General features: G+C 32.1%; 2 protein-coding genes and 2 long non-coding RNA genes across 5 annotated transcripts; 2 read left to right on the top strand and 2 right to left on the bottom strand.

Annotated features, from left to right (window-relative positions):
* The first annotated feature begins 214 nt into the window (after window positions 1-214).
* LOC148274642 (deoxynucleoside kinase-like) lies at window positions 215-8,176 on the top strand. The gene is made up of 6 exons (XM_088236827.1): window positions 215-350; window positions 1,071-1,235; window positions 1,834-2,003; window positions 3,027-3,163; window positions 4,837-4,931; window positions 6,644-8,176. The coding sequence occupies exons 2-6, from the start codon at window positions 1,104-1,106 to the stop codon at window positions 6,809-6,811; spliced, it is 702 nt and encodes a 233-aa protein (XP_088092953.1). The 5' UTR covers window positions 215-350; window positions 1,071-1,103; the 3' UTR covers window positions 6,812-8,176.
* A 1,138-nt stretch (window positions 8,177-9,314) lies between these two features.
* Window positions 9,315-14,449, bottom strand: ND-23 (NADH dehydrogenase (ubiquinone) 23 kDa subunit). Of its 2 annotated transcripts, none has more exons than XM_088236828.1 (5): window positions 14,245-14,449; window positions 13,760-13,947; window positions 11,764-11,904; window positions 11,003-11,101; window positions 9,315-9,572 (listed from the first exon to the last, which is right to left on the bottom strand). In XM_088236828.1, the coding sequence occupies exons 1-5, from the start codon at window positions 14,279-14,281 to the stop codon at window positions 9,411-9,413; spliced, it is 627 nt and encodes a 208-aa protein (XP_088092954.1). In that variant the 5' UTR covers window positions 14,282-14,449; the 3' UTR covers window positions 9,315-9,410. The 2 variants fall into 2 exon arrangements, with proteins under 2 accessions (XP_088092954.1, XP_088092955.1); XM_088236829.1 differs by having other exon boundaries at window positions 13,760-13,944; window positions 14,245-14,380.
* A 2,505-nt stretch (window positions 14,450-16,954) lies between these two features.
* On the top strand, window positions 16,955-17,853 carry LOC148274644 (uncharacterized). The gene is made up of 2 exons (XR_015824247.1): window positions 16,955-17,213; window positions 17,542-17,853. It is a non-coding gene; the product is annotated as an uncharacterized LOC148274644 (long non-coding RNA).
* Window positions 17,854-18,184: 331 nt separating this feature from the next.
* On the bottom strand, window positions 18,185-21,020 carry LOC148274645 (uncharacterized). The gene is made up of 4 exons (XR_015824246.1): window positions 20,770-21,020; window positions 20,599-20,643; window positions 20,128-20,181; window positions 18,185-20,024 (listed from the first exon to the last, which is right to left on the bottom strand). It is a non-coding gene; the product is annotated as an uncharacterized LOC148274645 (long non-coding RNA).
* Between the last annotated feature and the right edge of the window lie 3,139 nt (window positions 21,021-24,159).

The raw sequence follows: 24,159 nt of genomic DNA on the forward strand, positions 1-24,159 counted from the left end.
TTCACTTATTGCAGTCCTTTTGGTTTTCAATTGTTCATTTACCAAGCGTTTTCAACTATTTAAAGCAACGGCCTTAGGCAAAACGACGCTTTAATTTCGAACAACTATAAAATTTATTTTTGCCCCCTCCTCCCTCCTACCCCCTCTCCCGTATCTGCCGAAATCTACCGATTTATTTTTCTGAATCTACCTTTTTTCGCTTGATCGGGTCTTGCAACGCTGCTAGCAACTCTGTCGGCCACAACTATATAATCTGTGGTCGGCCAGTGATATTCGCGCGCGCAGGGTGATGGAAATTCGTGATTCAATGATTTGATAAATAAAAGGAATATACAGAAAATAAACATTTTGTGAGTATCATACAACACGTGTATTTAGCATTCTATGTATTGTGAAACCTACAATCACAGCATTTCTGAGAATTCAATGAGTAGCAAATGTCATCAAGTCTACTGGTATGTCAAATGTCAATGTCGTTGTGTTTTGGCGCGAATTGAATATTTCTGGTCTTTGAGATCCAGATTCAACAAAATCGTATTCATCAATTTCATCAAAATCGTAAAGTGCGTATCGTGAAATATATATTTCACTCACATAGCATTCTGTTTATTTTACCTGACCAATCTATCCAAAATGCTAGTACCTCAAACAACATGTGAGTTTATTGATCTAAGGACATTTTGTCTTATAGCATTAATATAATATATGCATAAAGGTGTATACGTATACACTAGATCTTGTGTTCCATTCAACTGAGGCTTCGGTACAGATTATATAGTACAAGGCTTTGGAACTTATCTTTCATTTAGTGGGAAATAGCGTTTTACGCGCAGCGGTCAGTAAATGTGAAGCAGCGTAAGAAGGCGCGACATACAGCTTTGAATTCTGAGCAAACTGGCATCGACAGTTAATATTTTTTACTGTATTACGCATTTTGCACGGCATTGTTGATGCGGCATGACGCGACAATGCTCATTTTTAAAACATAATTTGAACCTATCGTTCAAATTATGTTCTTCAGTGCCTTTTAGTAATAAATTTAAGTTGATTATTATTTTATTATATTGCAGAAACTTCTTTTGGACTCAAAACATCCAAACACAATGTCGAGATCATTCGGAAAGTTGAAGTTGAAGCCTCGTCCATTCAGAGTTTCTGTAGAAGGAAACATAGGATCTGGAAAATCTACCTGTCTTGACTATTTCAAAAAGTGGGATACAGTTGAAATTCACCCGGTAACTTAAAATTTGTATCTTTGTAAATATAGAATACCACGTCGGTACCTGAATGATTGATTATTATTTATTCTGGTCTGCAAAATGTTTCGCATCCGTAGAAAATAGATGTTGTGTAGGTGTTATATAAGCAACATTTGGTTTTCACTGAGTGAATATGCAATCTCCAGACAGCCTTCACACTATTATTTTGATTTCATTCTTCTTTGTGTGCCGTGTAAGGTCCCCCTGATATTGATGATCACTGTGGCCAATATTTCCCTGCCTTGCGCTATCCGGAACAGTTCTTCCACACGTACTATTCCGTTCTAGTCTCTTATACAGCCAGGACGTTTGCCACCTACCGGCTTCTTTGAGACTATTTATTTTTGCAGTTAAGATAGTTTGGACAAGGCGGTATTTCTCTTCACCCAGTTGATTCAATCCTTTAATAAAACCTAATATTTTTCACGCATTTAATATTTACAAATGCATTTCTTCTTATTTTTTCTTCAGACAGCTTATTTAAAATGTGCAATATGATCGCACCGTTGTTCTATCTCCATACAAATTAAGCGCTATTTAATGGGTTCGATATTTTAACTTTCATATTTTACAGGAGCCGATAGCGCAGTGGAGAGATGTATCCGGACACAACTTACTTGGTCTTCTTTATTCTGACTTGGAGAAATGGAACTTCCCTTTCCAACATTACGTCCATCTCAGTAGGCTAAAGATTCAAACTAGCAAACCTGCATCTGACCTCACTGAAGTCAAAATGTTTGAAAGGTATACAAGCAATAAATAAACAAACTCTTAAACTTTTGATCATTGCCCGAAAATAACAAACTCATGACCTAGATTAAATTTAATAAATTAGTAAAAAATGGTCAATGGGCATGGGTTGAGAAAAGTTAGAAAAATTACTTTAAAATATTGATAAATAATATTCAACTTGTAAAACAAATTCAGTCATGTTTTATCATTATTTTGCACTGCATATAAAAGATGACTGTCTTTAAACAGGTGTACGCACAATCCAGAGAAATATATTACCACAAAAATGTAATAGATTTTAGGAATTGTTAACAAACCTTTTTTTTCACCTGTCTCATGATGTTGTGGTTAGTGCAGATTCTCTGTTTGACGGCCAAACAGTGAATAAACAATATTATTTGAGCGTAGAAAAAAATGCAGATTTATGGAAGAACAACTCTTGGATTTTGACTCACAAAGCCATCATTGTGAATGAATTTTTGATCAACAACTCGACGAATATCATTGAACAACCCCCGTATTCTCCTGATTTGGCTCCTTGTGACCCTTTTCTGCTCCCCAAACTTAAATTACACCTTCGTGAAACTGGTTTTGACTCGAATGAAGACATAAAACAAAATTCGCAGAGAGAACTTAAGGCGATTCCTGAGTATGCCTACAAAAAGTGCATGGATGACTAGACTGTTTATTGGAAAAATGCATCGCTTCAGAAGAAACCTATTTTGAGGGAGATTCAAATTTTGAAGAATAATCGATTTGTTTTTATTTTTTTAATCAGTCCAGGTATTTATTTGACAGAAAGTATGAGATTTTTTTATGAATTAAAAAAAAGCTTTAATTGGCTCTTCTGTAAAGTTACTACATGTCACCTAGTAACTTTTTCTTTCCACCATCGATTTATACTAAGGAAATCAACATTGTATACCTAATTAATGTTCCTTTGGATATGGTCTCAAGTATTATGAAACACATAATTATTTTGTCCACAATTAGGACTGAATATTATAAACCTTTTCACATATTTTCCATTTTCAGATCTGTGCAAAATAGCCGGTATTGTTTCATTGAACTTGCCAAGAGAACAAATTTCTTAAAAGGCTGTGAATTTGAAGCACTGGTCGCTTGGTACGATTGGATTGAGAAAAACGTTGACATTTCTCTAGATCTCATTGGTAAGAGCTCTCAATTTTTGTTTCTCTTTAAAATCTTTTTTTCATTTAAGCTACTTCTTCAATTGCCCCTTCATTAAATCATTTTTCTGTATTCGAAATTATAAGAAAACGGACTTTTAATTGTACAGTGAAATTTCTCTTACACATACAAAGAAGCAAAAAAAAATAGCATTAACCCTATTTCCACCACCATTGTCTTATTTTTTGTACAGAGTAGGTACGATTGGCGGGTTTATTGGTATGGACCAATATCTCCAACCATTCAAATAACAAGTTAATAAGAGATGTACATGTCAAGACATCAAATTACGGAAACAGGGAAAAGAAGTCTAGGAAATAGGAGAAGGAATGGGTTGAATTTAGATTAGGGGTTCTATAGAAAGATAATGATATTTCTTAAAACAAATTGAGGATGAATCGTCACAGCTTGTCCAGAAAACTGCTACTAAATAAAAATGTATTTTGCCATGAATTTTTTATTTTTTTTTATTATAAAAAAGAAATATTAGCACTCTTATAATTTGCCCAAATATTTCAATTTTGGTGGCCATTTTCAACTAGTTGTAAATAACTCACTATTAGAAAATGGAAATCATGTTGAGGTAGAGTGGGGCTCGGACCTCTGATCCGTGAGTCCGCAACGCTAGCCACGGAACCACCACCCGACCCAAATGTAGAGCGACTTTGTTCTTAACAAGATACTTGGAAGAGTTAGGGTTGTGATGGATGTTATATAATAATGAAAGGTGGTACGTAATTATTTATAACTATATTATATTATCCTGAACTTCCCTATTTTTACAAAGTAACATACTAGACGCTGAGGACAATGTGCTCATAAATACACTTACGGCACACAGATAAATTTTCGCTAAAGCGCAATAGTACATTCAATGGTAAGTTGCTCAATTCGTTTCATGGAGCTTGGGATTGTATATACATTTTACTCTAAAGTTGCGTCTCAAAATGGACATGAAGCCGATGGAACAAAATACATCATCCCTCGGTGCACATGTGCATCGTATCTACCGGGAATGAACCACAAAGATGTGGCTTACATATTTTCAGTTACCAGGCAGATTCCTCGGACATCGGTAGTCGCTTTCATCTTGTGAACAATAATGTAATATGTGATATCAATGTTTTATTTATTTAGCTGTTTATTGTTTACTTTTTATCATGAACCCTGGGCTAACTTGCTACTCTGCTCAATGTATATATTTTCTTTAAATCATTGTTAGGTTTATAGAATTCCAACCGTCTGTAGATGCAGGATGTTTTGTAATCCAGCTCTTATTCGTAAACGATTTTGTAAAAATAGTTATAAAATTCAATGATGTAAATGGGGGCTAAGTTTCGTAAAGCCCATGCGCTCTTTAGCTGCAAGACACGCTGTAATCTAGCTCCTATATGTTATTAAATTCAATTATAATTGGAAACGAGGAACTAGAATCCCAACCGTCCATGCGCTATGTAGCTGCAAGACATGTTGTGATATTTAACAACTTGGTGTACCTGTCATAGGGAAGTTACGCATACTTATATCAGTGGACATGGCACTTGACCAGTAGCTTTAAGGGCTCTTGATTCCAATTCCAGAGCAATTTGTTTACTGCAATGATGTTAGTGCAATATGAAATGCATATTGATGATTTTATTCAATATGTTTTTAGTTTATCTGCGAACTACCCCTGAAGTTGTTTTTCAAAGAATGATGAAGAGAGGCCGAAGTGAAGAATCTACTGTTTCTCTGGATTATCTTAAACAGGTTAGTTTGTGTTGTAAAAATCATAATATTTCATTGTTTCAAATATCAACTTCTCCACTAAATCTGAGCAAGTCACATAGAATATAATTAATTTTCAATTGAAATTTATTTTCCTTATAATTTATTCATGTAAAATGCAACTCCCTCTTCCAATCTGTTTCTTTATCATTCTAAAAATTAGTAATTAGTATTTATTATACATTTTCCTGATAAAGAATACAGTTCTGTTGTGAAATAGAATCAGAACCCTGGACGGGCGTTCTCGACTCGATGGCTACTTCAGGTAAAAATCATGAAAAGAGAAATCTAGCAAAGACAAGTCCACCTTGTAGTATAAGAGTTGGGGCGCTTGCCTATCAGGATTGACGTTCTTGGTTAGATTCCTTGCAGTGTAGATGTGAAATATTGGTTTGATCGTACGCTGCAATATTTCGGTGTTTCTGGACAGGCACCTGAAGCGTAAGATTGATCACCTTACCTTCCATCTAACAAAAATGATTTAGATATGCTGCAATGAGATACTTCAGCCTTGCAGGAAGTTGGATACAAAAAATATTTTCTTATGCGTGGTAAAAATTGGAGCATTGTGTTATATGGTAGTTTCTTGAAAATGTACGGAAAAAATATTTAAATAAAAACTAACTACTTTAAGCGACGTCACTAGTTCATATGAATCATCCAATGATAAGAGAGTTGGGGAAGATCTCCGGTTAACTTACCATCGACCGAACCAATCGGCAGAACTGACCGAGAAGAAGCGGAAGAAAACTTGAGATGTCACGTGCAGTGTAATTTTCGAAATACTATATTTTAAAAAATAAAAGCGTTTTTAATACGATACCATTTTTTTTATTTAATTTTTTTGGCTTAGTTTAATAGTCTATTAACAAATATATATTTTTTTTAAACCACTGAAACTCCATACCTTATTGCAGTGCCAACGCAATGCCCTATGCACCTTTGGGTACAGATAGGGAAATGATGATGATTATATATCAATTCTCTACCAAAGGTGCTATTCTGAATCTTCTCATGGGGATAGAGAAAAAAGAAATTTAGGGATTTTTATTCTTTGCATGCGACTACACTTTGCTTCATATATATGGATTCACTGATGATTAAATATCCAATGAAATGAAACCAAACATGATGATTTTCATTTAGAACATTATTGGGACCTTAAACATTACCTAAAACACTTAATTAGGTTGAATTGACCAAACTGTTTAAGTTTTTTTTTTGTTTTTTAAGGAGTTTTATAATGTCAAACTATGAAGCGTCAATTATAAAACTGTCTATTTTACTTTTAATCATCAGTGTGACCATATATGAAGCAAAATGTAGTCGCATGCAAAAAACTTTAATCCACAAATTAACCACTCTTTGCCCCCACCAGAAGATTCAGAATGAATATGATTTTTAAAAAAAACATCTTTGTCAAATCCACATAGGACTTTTAAATTTATTTTTCATAAGGCCTTACTCATAAACTTGGCATACAGTTACGCTTAAGAAGGGTCGTTATTCTACTACTATAATAAGAATGGTATTCCCATCCGAATTATACCACTATACTTAGGCGTAACTTTATGCTAAGTTTATAAGTAAGGCCCATTATGTCTTTATACCATGCTTTAACCTGTAATTGCTTCAATAATGAAAATAATACATTAATTATTCATTTTCTCAAAGAAACATTGATTTTCCAATAGGTCCATGATTCATATGAGAAATGGCTTTCCACCCCAGAACAAATTCATTGTAAACTTCTTACCATTGACGCAGACCAAGATTTGGAAGGAGTTGTTAAACAATTAGATGAACACACTTCAACTATTATGGGCATGACTAATGAGAAACCAACCAGTGTTGAATTTTAATCTCCCTTTTTAATGGTAGATAGGTATCGATAATTGTAATGAACTCTTAAAGCCTGCTGGCTTAAACAAATACGTATGTGGCGGTGTTGGGTCAAATTAGACCCAGTTTTAAATGTCACCTTTTAGATATTTTTGTGGGTTCTATAATTTTTTTCATCACAATATGCTCTGAATCATGAAAAGATATGTGGTAAAGTTTTATGTACCAATTTTCATGATTCAATTAAGGAAAATGACATATAAAAAAAAACTTTTCACATAACCGATAGCTTATAATACTACTAGGTCTAATCGGACCCCTCTCCAGTAGGTATAAGTTAATATCCAACTATCTGGGAATACCTAACTCAATCTGATTAACTAAAATAATTATTGAATTAATTTATAACATTGAAAACCGAACATTTGACTAAAAAAACTGTATATTAAGGACAAATGTTAAAAGTACCTTAGTATCATAGTATGTGTCTTAGTATCATAGTAGCAATCATAGTATGTGAAATTATCAAAGAAGTATTTTTTTCTTTAGCCTCGAACTTATTTAAAACTGCAACACAATACATATAACAAATGCATTATATATAGTTGTAATTACAAATCAAATAACACAGAAAATATTTGATGATTTCACGTGTGCCATGGCCAATTTGTACACAATAATGTTTTGGACATAAATGAACATATGTATATGAAATGTCAACATATGAACTTTAATAGTTTTAAGATAGCTTGAGTATAAACATTTTTACAATAAACATCTGTTAAATTGATTGCATTTATGTATCACAGAAAATATTTTGATTTTTAAGCAGATTTTATAAAATCGTCATGTCAAACCTGTTTCGTAACATAAATAGCAACTATGCAGTCATATTATAATGTTGACCTTTCATATACATGAATACATGGCCAATTTCACAGCTATGTCAAACTGCATTTAATCACCAAAAATGGCTATCTGACAATCTCAGATTGGTGTGAAACAAAACTGACCAAAGACGTGCCTGAAGTTTTTGGTCCAAATCCCGAATAGAAATTTGGAACATACAATACCGTGTTGATAATTCCTGACCACTGCAATAATTATCATGTCAATTGAAATGTAAACATAAAACCCATTGTTTTATTTAAAAAAACATATTTTAGGGCCGGTTGCATAGCAAAAAGTTATGTTCAAATTTATACTTGTAAAGGTTACTTTTTATTGAAATAGATTGGAAAGTTATCTATAACTATCCATTTTGACAAAAAAACTTCTTTTATTTTTTTAATTTCCATGTGACAGGCTCTTATACTTGACAAAATGCTCAATCCAGCTTTTATAATTATTATTTTTATCACAAAATTAAATATTACATATGCAAATAATATCATTAATGATTTGTAACCTCAATCCCTATCAAACCACTATCATTCTCTTCTTCAATGGTGCTCGGCCCAAAGCAAGCTTTGGCCCCCTCCAATTCCGCGTGTCCTTAGCCGCCGTCTTCAAATTTTTAACTGGTAGAAGTTGTGCTGCATCTTTTTATACGTTGTCCTCCCACCTGTCCAGTCATGATTCTTTTATGTATCTGCGCATTTGACATTCTTTGTACATATCCAGCCCATCTCGACCTGAGCCATCTTATATGTGTTGAGATTACTAGGGGCTTCGTAAATGCTGTACAATTCATTCAGCAGAAACGAAAACCATATTCATAGTTTGAACTATTTTTCAATGGTCTGTAAATTTTATTATTTTATCTTGTTTATTTCGGTAAGAAGTTTTTTTTTATTTTTATTTAGATTATTATTGATCGAGATTTATCAATAAACCTAGATACAAATAATAGGTCGTAGGATATATATTTTTACACTACTTCGTTTTGTAAAGACTGATAAAGAATATTTTTTTGAAATGTTAGAATCTTATATTTTGCCTTACTGTAGAAATACAGCAAGTGATTAATTTTTAAAGTTAATGTAATTTGAAAAGTAAAGAAGGTATAGCTATGAAATTAATGATGATTCAATGATGCTGGTGTGAATATTCCTAACCTAAAAAAATGTAGCACCGAACCATAGTTCATAAGTAAATTATTATTTAACATTGTTTATAAACTTTAAATACCTTTACTTTTCATTTTATCATAGTAGGTAGCTAATTCTATGTTTATTTTGTTGTGGTTTTGTGAAATTATTAATTTATGTGTACAAACCAAAGTTACATATACGTATATGAATATCATATTTTTATTTTTAAATATACACTGGCTATATTTTACAATAGCTAGACAGTACTGCCTCAAAAAAGATTTAAATAAATTATTTTTGTCATCACTTACAATAGTTTTAAATTTAAGTTGGTTAATGTGACTTTATAATATTTAGACTGTTACTGCTTTAAAAAAGAATTAAATAAATGGTTTTTGTCATCACTTACCCATAGTTTTAAAATTTAAGTTAGTTATGTATGACTTTTATTGCTCTTATTTGTAATGTGTTAATTTATAGAAATAAATAATTGATCCATAAGTTATTGATTTTATTTAATAATTTACATTATAATTTCCCAAAGGAAAGCCTACTTCATATTAAACGGAAATATAGTTCAACAAATTTATCTGTAAAGGTGATCTGCATGAATGTTGGAGGCAATTTCACTTTCCCATTTGTCTCCATTGGAGAGAAGTTTTTCCTTATTATACAAGAGTTCTTCATGAGTCTCGGTGGAGAATTCAAAGTTGGGTCCTTCCACAATGGCGTCTACGGGGCAGGCTTCCTGGAAATTCATTAAAAACGAGTTAACTTTTAGTACATTTCTGCAGATGATGACCTTTACGCATTTATAATGTGATGCTTTATGTCGCAAAGGAAGCCACATCTTCGGAGGACCACTGGTTAAACTAGAGGATGTGAAAGCTCTCACTCCCAACCTAAATAGCCTAATACTTAAAGAACCTAGCCATGAAGGAAGATATTTAGCAATGTGAGAGCACTCGCCCTCCTCTCCGTAACATAACAATACTGTAATATCTATGTACTAGAAGGAATGTGTATTTGACTACACACTTTTATCGATTGTTGCGCAGTATAGTCTAAGGATTATTCCTTAGATTATGATGAACATTGGTTTGTATGTTCCTGACCTAAGACAGTGTCAGGATAGATTGTTTCATGTTCCAATATACAGGATCAACCTGCCGATGGCTATGCCTGTTGGAAGGACTACCGCAGTGCTGAACAACATCGCTCTGGATGTTAAACTGTTCCATGTATCTGATGAGGTTTTCCAGAGCAGGATTCTCCTACTACTTTGACAAGAGTCTCTTTTATTCATTTTTTTATAATATGTACAATATCAATATCTTGAATTGAAATTAGTAATGTATACACTATGTTTTTAATTGAATTGAATGATATGATATTGAGAAATAAAATAACTTTGTTTTAGGAACCACTTTATTAATTTGCACAATTTCGGCAACAACGCATTGCCCTCTTCAGGCGCTCGTGTTAGTAAGTTCCACAAACATCCAAAATATGAATTGAAAAAATGTTTAATGTATTGAATAAGTCAAATGTGTCAATCGGAGGCTGCCATTAAAACCGACATTAGCATGTGATTGTTTAAAAAAAATAATACTGCGATCTAAAATATGTCGATTGATCAATAGCGTTTTAGTTCAAATTAAATTTACTGTTTTGATTTTTGCTTGAGTGTTAAAATATTAATTGGTGAAATTAAATGATAAAAGTAATTACCGAATCAATAGCCAAGTAAATATTTATTTTCACACGACCACATAGAAGAATATTGTTTTCTGCCATTGAAAAAGTGGCGAAAACTTTTTCAGTTTGCCGCTTCTGCACACTAGATTTGTAGTTCACTATTTATTAAATTTATTGAAATGTGATACATTGGTGCATTAATCGCGAGTGAAACGGCACTTACGAAAAATTTATAAATTGAAAGAAAATGAATGATAATTATTTACAAATATCAATATTCATAGAAAACTAAAGTTATAATAAGGTACGCCCTCTTTCATAAACTGGCGACACCAGTTTCCGTAATAATGTGCATTTCTCATTTTTTTTCTAACATTTTTCCATTTTCGTATTTCAATTTCACTTTTGTCTTTTAAAAAAATTCATCACATGAATCTACTAAAATTTTGATAATGTCAAAATATTATTGATTAAAAGTACCTGACAGAATCCACAGTAAATACACTTTGTCATGTCAATATCGTAGCGAGTAGTCCTACGGGATCCATCTGCACGTTCCTCGGCTTCAATAGTAATAGCCTAAAAACATACACAAGCAGTTTTTGTAATACAATGCAGTACTAATACTAATTAGTGATTTTCTTAAAAGTATTTTATTTGAAGATAAATTAATGAGTAAGATTAATGCTATCCGAAATTAAATATCAACTGTTTTTTGGACACAAGTATGAGAAAAAAAGTAGTTGGACTTTCTACAAATTAAAACGATAGAATGAATCAACTTTCGATGGATAAATGATAGCATCACACTTGTGTAGTTTTCATTATAATGTTGATCTTCCATAAACTCATGTATATATTCATATATCGACTGTGTTTAGGACAAAGACTTTCGGCCAAAGTTGTTTTATTAGTTTGAATGTGTTTTTAATCATTACGTGGGTCTTATAAACATTCTGACAATAGGTGTTTCCATTTTAAATACTTTTGCTATAATATGTATAAGACCTACGTGATTAATTAAAAACACATTAAAAATAATGAAACCACTTTTTTTATAATAATTGTGGTTTGAAGCCTTTGTCCTGAACAGTCACTTTATGTTTGTTTAGCAAAACTGACTCTTTAATCCATGTAAAAAGTTAAAGTGCCTTCAAAATAACTAAATATTTTTTTGCTTAGTTACAGATTAAAAATATTTTTTTCAAATAGAAAACACTTCTTTATTTTGATTAATATACCTGGGCTGGGCAGATTGCTTCACACAGTTTGCAAGCAATGCATCGTTCTTCTCCACTAGGATATCGGCGCAAGGCGTGCTCTCCACGGAATCGCGGACTAAGAGGCCCTTTCTCAAACGGGTAGTTGATGGTCGCTGGTTCCTATAAAACAATATATATTTGCCGTTAAAGCAAGCCGGCATTGATAAAATAAAACAATAAGTTTAAAAATTATACATGAAAAAATATTAATGTAGGTGTTCTGGACGCGCGAAAGTAGAAATTCTAAGACAAAGGTTCGCTTTCAGGTCTGGCCTTGGCAATACCGGAGCAAATATAGATTAGGATTTGTATAAATTAATGCATTAAAAATGTTGATAAATGTGTTGCGGTTCTAAAAAAGAGAAATCTCGGTATGTATTTAATGCAATAAGATGAGCATACCAAAACTAAATTCGAAACATGTTGGAATTTTACATAACATTACTTCATATCATTCTAAGACGAGACTAATAAACCAGGGACTGAAATTATACAATAGACTACCAGACAAAACTTAACAAAAGACTCAGACTACCTCTACATAAGACGTTTAAAATATTATCATTTTTATCGCCGTGCAGGCAAAAGTCACTAACCCTAAAAATGACAGTTTTGAGCTGTATATGCCATTCGAAACATAAAATTATATTAAATAAGAGGCCAACTTCACCAAGGTAACTTAGTTATAAAAAAGTTACATGAATCCGAATTATTTTTTATACGTGACTTTATATCATTACATGTATTTATTATATGGCAAAAATGCCTTTTACAATATAACATTATATATTGTACATAAACATTTTTTAAAAACATGTTAAAATATTTTTTAAAATAAAAATATATTTTTACCCAAAATATTATAATAATTTCTTATGTTTTCTTCCATTCACTGACTTTTATAGCTTGCATTGTCCAGATTATAAACAAACAGAAGTCACATAGTCAAATTTTAGCCACCTTGTCTCATTATGTATCAGAAGGAAAAAGTTACCGGTGGAAATTATCAAAAAGATATAAATGAATTATAAACCTATAAAACGCAAACTTTCAAATTGCAATTTTTCAAAATTGTGTTTTTTGGATTAGTGACTTTTGCCTAAACAGCGACGATATATTTCATTTGTAACCGACTCATTACAGGGGGTGGATGGCGGCTTCGTCTCCCTGATTCCTTCTATTCGGCTCACCCGGCGTAAACGGGAGGCCTAGGAGCCTGGCATATCGAGAAAGCACTGACCGGTAAGTCAACCTCAATAGTCCCAAAAAGGACTTTCCAACAAGTCCTGTTGGTACAGAGAGGTGATCGCAGCCAGGGCAATCATCAACCAGTGGCGAAGAGCGAAGTCTGGAGCGGGAAGCAGAGAGGGCGCAAGGCAACAAGAGAAACACACAACTCAAGTGTCTGGAGCGAACTGACTGGTTATTACAAAACGTACACATTATAAAGCGTTGCGGGTCCACTGCCCGTCACGTAAGTTCACGGCCACCACCAAAAGAGGGGCCAAGGGAGACGGCTCACCCACTCGGCTCCTTCTTACTCTACCTGACAGCCGGCAAAATAAATAGACGTTCACCCGAGCACGCAGTTTAGTTTAGTTGCAGTAGACCACGCGGCGCGTTACATACAAAACCACATTGAACATAATATAATAAACATACAAAAAATACACAAAGTCAATAAAAAATATAAAATTAAATCCTATTCTACGTTTTCCCCAGTATAGCCAAGGCCGAACCCCAAAATGGAACAAATCGTCTTTATTGTGGATTCAGCACATGGCTTTGACAGATACCGGGGCCCTATACTATTCAGTATTCATATAAAATATACTATTAACATACACAAGACAATAATAACATAGACAGCGGTTCTTAATTCATCTCCAGCGTGTCCGGAACATCATTCATTCACCAATACGGAAAAATATATTTCTTAAGATGCTGTAGTATCGTAAAATTCCAATTTATTTACCTTGAAAATATGGGCCAATGTTACAGCTCCTCCCCGGAAGAGTTCTGACCAAAACATCGTAATGGCTGCCCTGTTAGTTATGGCAGTGAAACTCATGTCCTCAACTGTATCATTCACATACATATACCCAGAAGACGATGATGGGGTAGTAGGAGGAGTACTCATCAGTCGCGCATTTCTGGCACCTACTAAAATAAAATAATAACAAAAGGTCAATAAAGGAATGAGGATAAAGATATTATCGTTAAATTTTGTGATATTTTGTACTTGTGGAGTTTAGTTTATATAAATTATATTAAGTGAAGCAGGGTTTTAAACGTAAAATTACGTCGTTAAATCCATTCTAAAATAACTTCATTTGTATGCCTATAGGTTATGAAGTCAGTTTGACAGTTGCGTAACACTATTTATTATATGTTGTCTTCTGTATCACCATTTTGAATTATCCGTAATAAATTGCTTTTTAATCATTTTTATTACTTTACCTCTTGTCACAACATTGAATATTTTGGTGTACGACATTTTAAGGAAACCCTCCTAAACACCTATCAAAACTCAAGACGTCAAAATTTGTCCATATCCCATAGATAAAACGCTATCTAGTCTATATTTAATTTTTGTTTTTTTCTTTAGACTTTTTTCTATTTTTTCTTCTGCTTCGTTTTTGATGGCCTTTTTACCTCTCGACTCGGATGTTCAGGCCAGTGTCGGGTTTTAGTTTTTTTTTTCTTTAGATATTTACACATGTGTTAGTAATATGATATAAACAAGTTAGTAAGTTAGAATTTAAAAGTGAAAAGGCCATGAAAACACGAAGAAGAACTAACGAAGAAGAAGAATTTAATATAACATATACATATAATAATATAACATTTTTACAGCTTAACATATTTTATAATCAAATATTATAATTACGCTGTTTGCAAAAATATAAAGTTGTGAATGTCCTCTGTAAATAAAAAAAAAATGTTTTTAAATTTATTATAATATTAACGAAATTGATGAACACACTGATTTGAGAAACCCAATCATCGGAGAAAAATTTTACTACGCACTGAAAAAGATTAGAGATTGAAATTCACCAGCATTGATGAAATACTGGCCGAGCTTATGAAATCGTCAGGGAAGCGAATTGTAGACGCTTTGTTGAAAATGGTAAAGATGAGTTATAAGACAAGATTAATGCCAGAGGACTTCGAAAAATTCATAATCAATACTTTAAAGTTGATATATTATGGTTTCAAAATATTGACAAATAAACATTGACTAATTATTTTGCAAAGAATCGCATCAAAAGAAGGTCGCTCTTAATCAAGACCAATTTGGATTTAGAAAAAAAAATGGGAACTAAGCTATATATTATTGTATTTGTGAACAATATTGGAGAAAAGATTTTGAACAAATCAAAATACGTACATTTTGTTTTTGTGGATCTAAGAATGCCATTTTCAAAATTAAATAGAAAACGACCTTCAAGGTGATGAGAAAAGTAGAAATAAATATAATTTAAAGGCAGGGGAATGTATGTGCGCTGTAAAAGCGAAGCTGCTGTAATTGCATATAGAAATTTTAAAATAATTTCAAAATAAGACAGGGAGTTGGACCGGGATACTCGCTGTTGCCAATACTTTAAATGGATAAACACATCATCATCATCATTCCCTTTCTTCACCTAATGGTGCATACGGCACTGCGTTGGTACACCAATTGCAGCGTATCTTGATCATTTTTTCTACATGAAGGTAAGATGATCAGTCTTCCGCATCAGGTACCAGTCCAGGGACTATGAAATACTCTGGTGTGAAAACACTCTTTTAAATAAAATAAAAAACATAACAACCATGTCAGGAATAGAACCCGAGACCTCTCGCATGGTAGGCAAACGCGCTGACCGAATATATACAGATGCTCAATAAATAAAATAGAGGAAAATGAGTCATGGTTACAATGCAAAAACACACTGGATAGATATGTCAAGGTTTGCTGATTGCAAATCGCTCTGATTGCTAAAAATGAAGAAGAACTAACAGAAGCTCTGACAACCATAAATAATGTACTTACCCAGATAGCAATTTAAACTTGCCTCAAGCTTGCATCAAGTTTGAAGTATCAAGAGTTCAAGCTTCACCCAAGGTTGCGATTGCAACTCTGTAAACTTTAGGCAAGTTTAAAGCAAACTTCCTAGTTACCATCTTTTTGTTAACTTGCATGTTTGGATTTATTTAGCAAAAAAAAACAAAAAATACAACAAAAAAAAACAAAAAAATAGAGAAAAAAAAAACAAGAAAAAACAAAAAAAATGAAACAAACGAAACAAAATCAAACCAAAAAAACAAAAAACACGAGGCTTCTTAAAAATATTAATATTAAATAAAATATCTTGTTATGTATACTCAGTATATTTATTTTGAATAAATAATGAAAATTACGGGCTATTTTTGCCAAGAAAGTCAGATGATGTGATGTCAAATAATTCATGTCAATTGACTGGAGATCAGAGTCCGGTGCATTCTTTTGTCTCTCAACTCTGAAACAAATAAATAAAACTGTTTTATGACTTACTAGCTTTTCGACTAGCGGGATTTCTCATGGTAAAAAGTATCCGATATTCAAATCAAAATTTGTTTTTTTTGAACAGAGGGAAAACATTTTGGGAAGGAATTATGGAAGTCTAGGTATTTACTGGGCTTATGTACTGTCATTGGCTGGTTGAAGTGGCCACTTTACAAACTGTGTAACATTAAGCGTTCTGCCTATGTTTAAACATCCTCATTTCCTCAACTCTTCCATCTGTTAACTTTTGTGAAGTATAAGAGCCTCTGGGGTTAAAGTATTGGTTTATTTTATCGATATATTATCAACAGCCTTTTCGTTCTGTAAATAAAACATAATTCAATCAATTCAATTCAATAATTGTAAAATGTTTGTGATATTTAATAATTAATTAATCAGTTTAAACTATTGCAAGCGTTATGCAGTGGATGAGATATTAATATCATTCTTACTTTAAGGCTGTAGTCGGTAAGTTGAATCGTACGGTTTGCCGCCGAATGCGTAAAATATACCGCTTCAAGACAAAGCAATCAAAAAAAATATCCTGTTACATTGTATGTTCGTCAATTTTTACGTACTCTTCATACTTTGTTTGACAAAATGAGAAAGACAGAGATAGATAGAGTTTTTGCGTGATTATTTAATAGGTAAAATCTATAAATAGCACTCCTGACTAGCGTACTGCAGAGATAATGTAGAATTGTACAACTATCGGATAATCTGTGACATATGTTGATTTCTGGCTTCTGGGTAATTATGGATATTTGTATTTTCGAAGTTGACAGATAACACTGTTATGTTTTAATGAAAATGCACCATGTCACTTAAGTGAATGCCAAAAAAATAATGCACTTCATAATATTGTTTTCAAGAGAAAAATTATTTGATCTCATCAAATTACGTAAGTAAAAACATTTTTTGACAGTATGACATTTTATAATATTTTTCCTTTAAACTGATAAGTTTTTTGAATTTGCACTTGATCATGTATTTCGTAATAAAATTGGAAAAATATGGTAGATAAATTCTAAAAAATTAACAACATATAATGATAAAAGACTCGGCCAAATACCTAAAAATATTTTTATAGGTTAAGAATGTATTGTGTATATTATTTTAATTGATTTTATTTTCTTAGTTACTATTTAAGTTCAAAACCATGATAACTATCAATTAAGGTAAGCATTGCATTTAATCTATGTAAAATTTATAAATACATTTCATTCCAGGTGCAACAGACAAAAGAATAATGCAAAAGAATAAAGTCAAAAGGGTGCCTACCAACTTTTACACTAAAAACCTATAAAAGCACATTTAATCACCTATCTAAGAGTTGTGTATCAAGTTCTATATAGTAAAGCATGTATTCCACTCAGAAAATACTAAAAAGATGTCTACATAATCTTACATGAAAAAAACTAAAACGGTAATTCAAGCATTTTAAGAGTTTTGTGCATAGAGTGGAAACCTTGTATTGACAAAATACTGTAAGCGATTATTTTAATATGCATTGAGAAAATATAAATATGCTAAATTACTTACATAATAGTTTTATTTCTATTTTTACACCTATGTGAGAGTGACGTAAAATATTTTAAAAATATATACAAGTGTTTTAAACCTTTTCGAAGTAAATAGAATTTTGGATAGATCATCATCCCTATCACCTATTGGTGCATAAGGCATTGCATTTGAAAACAAAATACAGCGTATTTAATAATATATAACATGAAGGTAAGATGATCAATCCTGCAGTCCCGTGCCAGTCCAAGGAGAATTAAATATTGCAACGTAAAAACACATAAAAAAAATATTTCACTTAACCCTGCCAGAAATTGATCGTGGGACCGCTTGTAAGTAAAAATAAACAAATTGTGGAGGAAAATTTCATTTTTATTGAAAAAATACTAAGGTGCAAATGGTTCAAAAATATATATTATTGGGAAGAACCAGTAAAGAATCCCAATATTTTTGATAACAATAGATCGCTAGTTATTTTATGAAAAATACATTGTGAAAAAGAACTAAGAATATATTTCATGTTACAATGGTCTTGATTTAGGGGGGACAGGTTCAATCAAAGTTGTGTATCTGGAAACAGAAATTAAAAAAATAATAAAAGCAACATCTACATAAATTTAAAAAAAAAAAAACCATTATAGTTGAAAGAGGGCGGAATTTCTAAGCTGATTTAGGTAAATATTTTTCTGAAACTGGTGAGTATAATTTAACTTTTACTGGTTGATGGGATGTTTTCGTTAAACAGCTTTTTTTAACAATTTATGACTTTATTGGGGGCAACTTTTTTGTTTTCGATAGCCTCGAGAACATTTGGTGGATCTCTGATAGGCATGGATCGTGTAACTCGGGGGTCAACAAGCTCTGGAAGCAAACAGTTTAAATAAAAAGATTTTAATTTTATGTTGGGCTCCGGTCCACACTCCAAAAAGACATATATTTTTTTTAGTAATATGCAACTGTCCTTGAACTTGGTAATACCAATCGTGATTCTGATTTACATAATACTCGGTATGGTTTCTATTTCTTTTCCAAAACTTAATTTTACCACTGTCGATGGCGGTTTCAACAGTCATAGTCATATTAGAAGCAGAGGATGGACATTTTATTTCTATAATGATACCGCCATGATCCGTACTAATGTTATCTGGTGTGGCGCCTAGAAAACAATATTCACTATCAATAAACAGCCCACACTTCTGAAATTTGATATTTTCTTGAAGGCTTAATTGGTTTAATGCGGTCAGTTCATAATCCTGACCATATTTAATAGAAAAAATATTACTTAGCGATTTACTATATGGCATACTTTTAACTAACCCTGAACAACTAATTCCTATTCTTCTTTTACAAACTTTACCAAACCATGACGCAGTGAGTAAATTTCTACACTTTTCTAACCATTCCCCGCTATCTGATTGTAAAACCGTTCTTCTTTCTATCAAATTTCTTTCAGAATGATCGCCGATTCCATACCACTTGAAGATCCTGAGTAATTTTTAAAACATTCATGTTTTGGTGCCTCAATATTCTTATTAGTTGCTCTAGCACAAATCACACAGTATTTATTATAAACACCCATATATAGAACTTTCCCCGTACGAAACCCTACTATAGAAGCTGCGCCCGAGTTAGACGAGTAGTTGGTTTTGTATGATCTCTTAGACCAACACCCGTCAGCCACAACAGTTATCATTGGTTTACCATTTTCATCAATTTCACCATTCGCAGTAGCCAGTTGTCCCTCTTCTTTCGTTGCCTCCTCCATAACTTTTAGTTTCGCAGTATCCCACCATTCACACACTTTCTTATTGATCTTCAAATACTTCCATTTACTCATGCAAGGAATTCCAACAGCAGCAGTCAACTCTTGCAAACCACTATATCCAGAACCGATACTCGATATTCCAGACACAAACGATTCATTTAAACTCATTTCATTCGATCTGTCCTTGCAACAATTTACAGAAAAACATAATCCACACGTATTACATTTTAAATTTAATATAGAATTAAAGCCATGCAACTTTTCATCCACAATCACCATATTCGTTCCTTTGCAATCAAACATGGAAGAATGAGAAAATATTTCCTGGATTTTAGTGAAAAATTCCTGGATGTCCACAACTCTCCTGCCTTCCAACTTAAAGGGGTGTAATGGCTGTGCTAGCAGTTCTGGAACTAGCTGTTGCGCCTGAAATAATACAGATTAATTAATAATCATAATCCAATTTAGATTTCATTAGCTATTTTAATGTAAATACTTAAAATATTCCTACTTCGATATGAATACTAACCTGACAACCGTCATCTTCTAGAATATCAGTTGAAAGATATTTCGCTGGAACACCCTAAAACATTTCAATTTGCATATTACCCAAAAGGCAAATATAACCCTACTTATTGATAGTCAATATTTAGAAAATAAGGGTTATAATAATTATTATTTGTACTTTTTTATTGTGAATGCAGACAATTGGTAGAATTCTTTGTACTTTATTACTTAATTAATTATTGTACTTTATTTTTTTAAATATATAAGAGCGTATACTGTGACGCGTTTCGTCTTGTTAGGACATTTTCAAACGACGGAATGCGTCACAATATAAACTCTGGTCTTTTTAAACAAATAAAGTAAAATAAAAATTCAATAAACGTGTTTTATTTAGGGATACATTACCAAATTCAAACTTATTTGTACATTTAGTATTGTTTTGTAAAATGTTGTAGGAATTTTATTTATCTAAGTAAATAAGACAATAACTTACAGTGTATTCTCCACAGGCCTTAGTTAATTTGAGCTTTTTTGAATCCTAAAATAAGCAAATAATAAACTGTTACATTTATTTGTAATGGTGATACAATGATTTATGTAAATCAAATGTCTGTCCTTTGTATTCTAAATTTTAATACTAATAAATTAATCAAATCCAACTTACATTGCATTTCTCCTTTGGAAATTGGGATTGATTTAGTTTTCGTTTGGTTTTTTCGTTGGTTTTTTCGGCATTGTTATGATAAAATCGGTCACTAAATATTCCAAATTTATGGATTAAAGTATCACTCGTCTTTGATTTCTATAATAAAGTAATTCTGATTGATAGAAAATATTATTAGTCTGAGGCCGGCTAAGCAAAACGTCAAACCATCACAATGAAGTTGGCTGCGTTCGCGACATTGTAATAATTATATGGCTGTTTAGTGTACACTTTGTACATAGTACCTACCGAGTGCTGGTATGTCCTAGATAAATGTGCAATTTGACCGTTTTTGTGTACGAGTAAAATGACGCCGTTAATTGTTATTTGAATATGACGTGAAATTACATTTTTGAATGATTTATCAAATTCGAACAAACTATTCATTCAAAAAATAACTTGGTTTTGATCCTGGTTTAAATTGTGTTAGAAGGAACACAAAAATAATATGTTTCGAACTAAATTTTGTTTTGAAAAAGGCATTAAAATTTTGAGCACAGAAAACACGTCCGTCTGCGGCCGCTCTGAGGGCCGATCTGAATGTAATAAAAACCCAAATAAGACATTGTTTAAAATTGAATATTACAACTAGAATTATCGTATTGAAAAAAAATAAAAAAATACATTTCTATAAAAAAAGGTTTTAACTAAACTATTTCAATATTTTAAAATTTTTTATGGTGTTACTGATTGCATAATTTTACGTAGAAATAAAGGAAAAATTTATGTGATTTAAAATGCTTATATTTCTTTTCAAAAACAAAAAAATAAGATTCTGCCGCGGCCATCTCCTTTTTAAATTTATTATCTTCAAATCATTATTAAAAATTTAAGTTCAATACTTAGTCTTTATTGAGATCCCAGATTAATAAGCTTAGTCTAAATTTTGAAATTGCGTAATCTGCCGGTCTGAAAGTAATTATATATAAATAAAAAAATAAATAAAAAAAAAATACAGTTCTATAAAAAAAGGATTTAACTAAACTATTTCAATATTTTTAAATTTTTTATGGTATTACTGATTGCATAATTTACGTAGAAATAAAGGAAAATTTTACAAAAATTTATGTGCTTTAAAATGCTTATATTTCTTTTCAAAAACAAAAAAATAAAATTCTGCCGCGGCCATCTCCTTTTTAAATTTATTATCTTTAAATCATTTAAAGAAAAATCAGTTCAATACTTAGTCTTTATTGAGATCCCAGATTAATAAGCTTAATCTAAATTTGAAATGGCGTAATCTGCCGGTCTAAAAGTAATTATATTTTAGTTATATGAAACTTTGAAGTACATTTTTTGATAGAAATACCTATAAAAAGTATTGTTTTTATCTCATACATAATTTTTAGTTTTTTTTATTGCGCGATTTTTGACAAACATTCGTTTTAAAATGGCAAAATCGTATGATTTCCTAATTTTGCGTTCGTTTTACCAGACTACAGCCTTGACAAGACGGTTTTGTCGAGTGACAGTGCAACAAAAACTCACCTTTAATGTGTTTTCCTCAGTGGCATATCAATAGTTTATCCTTTAAACTGAGTATTAACGGAAGAAGTAATCGCCGGAAAAACGTCCAATGATAAATGCGTAATTAAAGAACCGCGCATTATAAATGACATGAAACCCACGGACGAAAATGGTGAAATATATCATTTTTCTATGACCTTGATAGTATTGCCAATCTGAATGTTGTTCGGAATTAACCACTGAACAACCACACTAATTTAATTCGGTGGCCTTCGTGGTGTAGTGGTTAAGACATTTGGCTCACACATGGAAGGTTCTGGGTTCGATTCCTGGTGAGAACATAAAAATTAAATGTGATTTTTCTTAAGGCTATGTGTACCGTGCTGTAATTCACCACTGTAATTGGGCCTCACGGCCTGTTGTGGTGCTAAAAAAAATCGGTCTGGTAGAAAAGTCCTGCGATTAAATATAACAGTTTAAATAAAAAAAAATAAAAAAAGGAATTCTCTCCATATTTTTATGTATATGGCAATATGTTGATCATTACTATATGACTTTCAGATTCTGAAATACCATTCTTGACATAACAAGATTCCAGCAAGTTTTGTCAAAACTTGTCTCTTCAAATTTGACAAAACAATATTCCAGCAATTTTTGATAAAAACTTGTCGCGTCAAATTTTCCTTTTTAACCTTCCATCAATCTTATGTCAAGTTTGTACCAAGTTTCACTGCTATCTGGGTAGTAATAAATATATCATGAAAATGACCACGAGCAAAACTTAGGTGATAAAACTATGGCTATGAGCATAAAATTAAGGTTAGGAGCAACAACCAAAAACGTGAAAGAGTTTGTATACCTTGAAAGTAGGATCACTGGGTCGGTGGAACAAAAAAAATAGTTGATTGCCACGTACATAAAGCAAGGCTTGCGTTCATTAAAAAAAAACCAAAGATTTTCGAATCAAACAACATGCATATATGTATCGAGCATATTAATGTACAGCTGTGAGACATGGTGTCTTACCGAAAGAAATAAAAAAAGATTAGAGGCCTTAGAGATGTGATGCTACAAAAGAATATAAGAAATTTCCTGGAAAGGCCACATCACAATAATGTAGAATCGAATAAGAGAGACACATAATCAAAATCATCTTAGAGAGGTGAGCACAATAAATCGGCCACATTAAGCGCCATGAGGGTCTCCTGTTTTCCATAATATAAGGAATGGTTGAGGGGACATATAACAGAGGGCACCCTTGACGGGAGTATTTAAAAAAAGTATGCGAGGACTTTAACTCCTCCTTATATGTTGAGCTGAAGAGGGTTGCAAAGAATAGAGCGCAGTGGAGGACGAGATGTAGGACTTTGCTGCAAATCAATCCCTAAGATTGAGAATGCGAAGTAAGATATGTTTGTATACATAATAAATGGAGTTGGGACTTATGCCAACTTAACCATTATTTATTATAGGAGCTAAAATTCACTAACATTTTATTGTATACCCACACACAGGCCATGCCTTTGTGGGATTTTTTGTTTACTTTTTTTCTATTAATATGTATTTCATTCATATGTAATTATGGTTTATTTTTTTTAATACCCTGTTTTATTATTACGTTTATTGTAAAAAAAAAAAATTTAAAAAATGTCTCAAATAAAAAGATAAGTTTCTTTTTCAAGAGAAAACAACGAAATAAGTTTACTAGAGTTTATCTCTTCATCAGTAAACTTATATAAGTCAAAGTGACATTGTTGGTGATACTGCGTTACCGCGTAACCTATTTTTTAACGAAAATGTTTTACTAGAGAGTCAACTCATTATAGGGACTAAGACCTGTTGATTTTAAATAAATGCTGTTTTGACTATAAATAACAACAGTTT

Source organism: Micrasema longulum, unplaced genomic scaffold (genome assembly GCF_059751315.1).
Source record: "Micrasema longulum isolate JH-2025_06_02 unplaced genomic scaffold, ASM5975131v1 h1tg001612l, whole genome shotgun sequence".
Classification (NCBI taxonomy): Eukaryota; Metazoa; Arthropoda; class Insecta; order Trichoptera; family Brachycentridae; genus Micrasema; species Micrasema longulum.

Excerpts from the sequence above, each read along its gene's own strand:
- LOC148274642 (XM_088236827.1), top strand. The coding sequence starts at position 1,104 with ATGTCGAGATCATTCGGAAAGTTGAAGTTGAAGCCTCGTCCATTCAGA. Across the intron at positions 2,004-3,026 it reads GAAGTCAAAATGTTTGAAAG|ATCTGTGCAAAATAGCCGGT; the intron begins GTATACAAGCAA and ends TTCCATTTTCAG. Across the intron at positions 4,932-6,643 it reads CTCTGGATTATCTTAAACAG|GTCCATGATTCATATGAGAA; the intron begins GTTAGTTTGTGT and ends ATTTTCCAATAG.
- ND-23 (XM_088236828.1), bottom strand. The coding sequence starts at position 14,281 with ATGTCGTACACCAAAATATTCAATGTTGTGACAAGAG. Across the intron at positions 11,102-11,763 it reads AAGCAATCTGCCCAGCCCAG|GCTATTACTATTGAAGCCGA; the intron begins GTATATTAATCA and ends GTATGTTTTTAG. Across the intron at positions 9,573-11,002 it reads TTTACTGTGGATTCTGTCAG|GAAGCCTGCCCCGTAGACGC; the intron begins GTACTTTTAATC and ends ATGAATTTCCAG.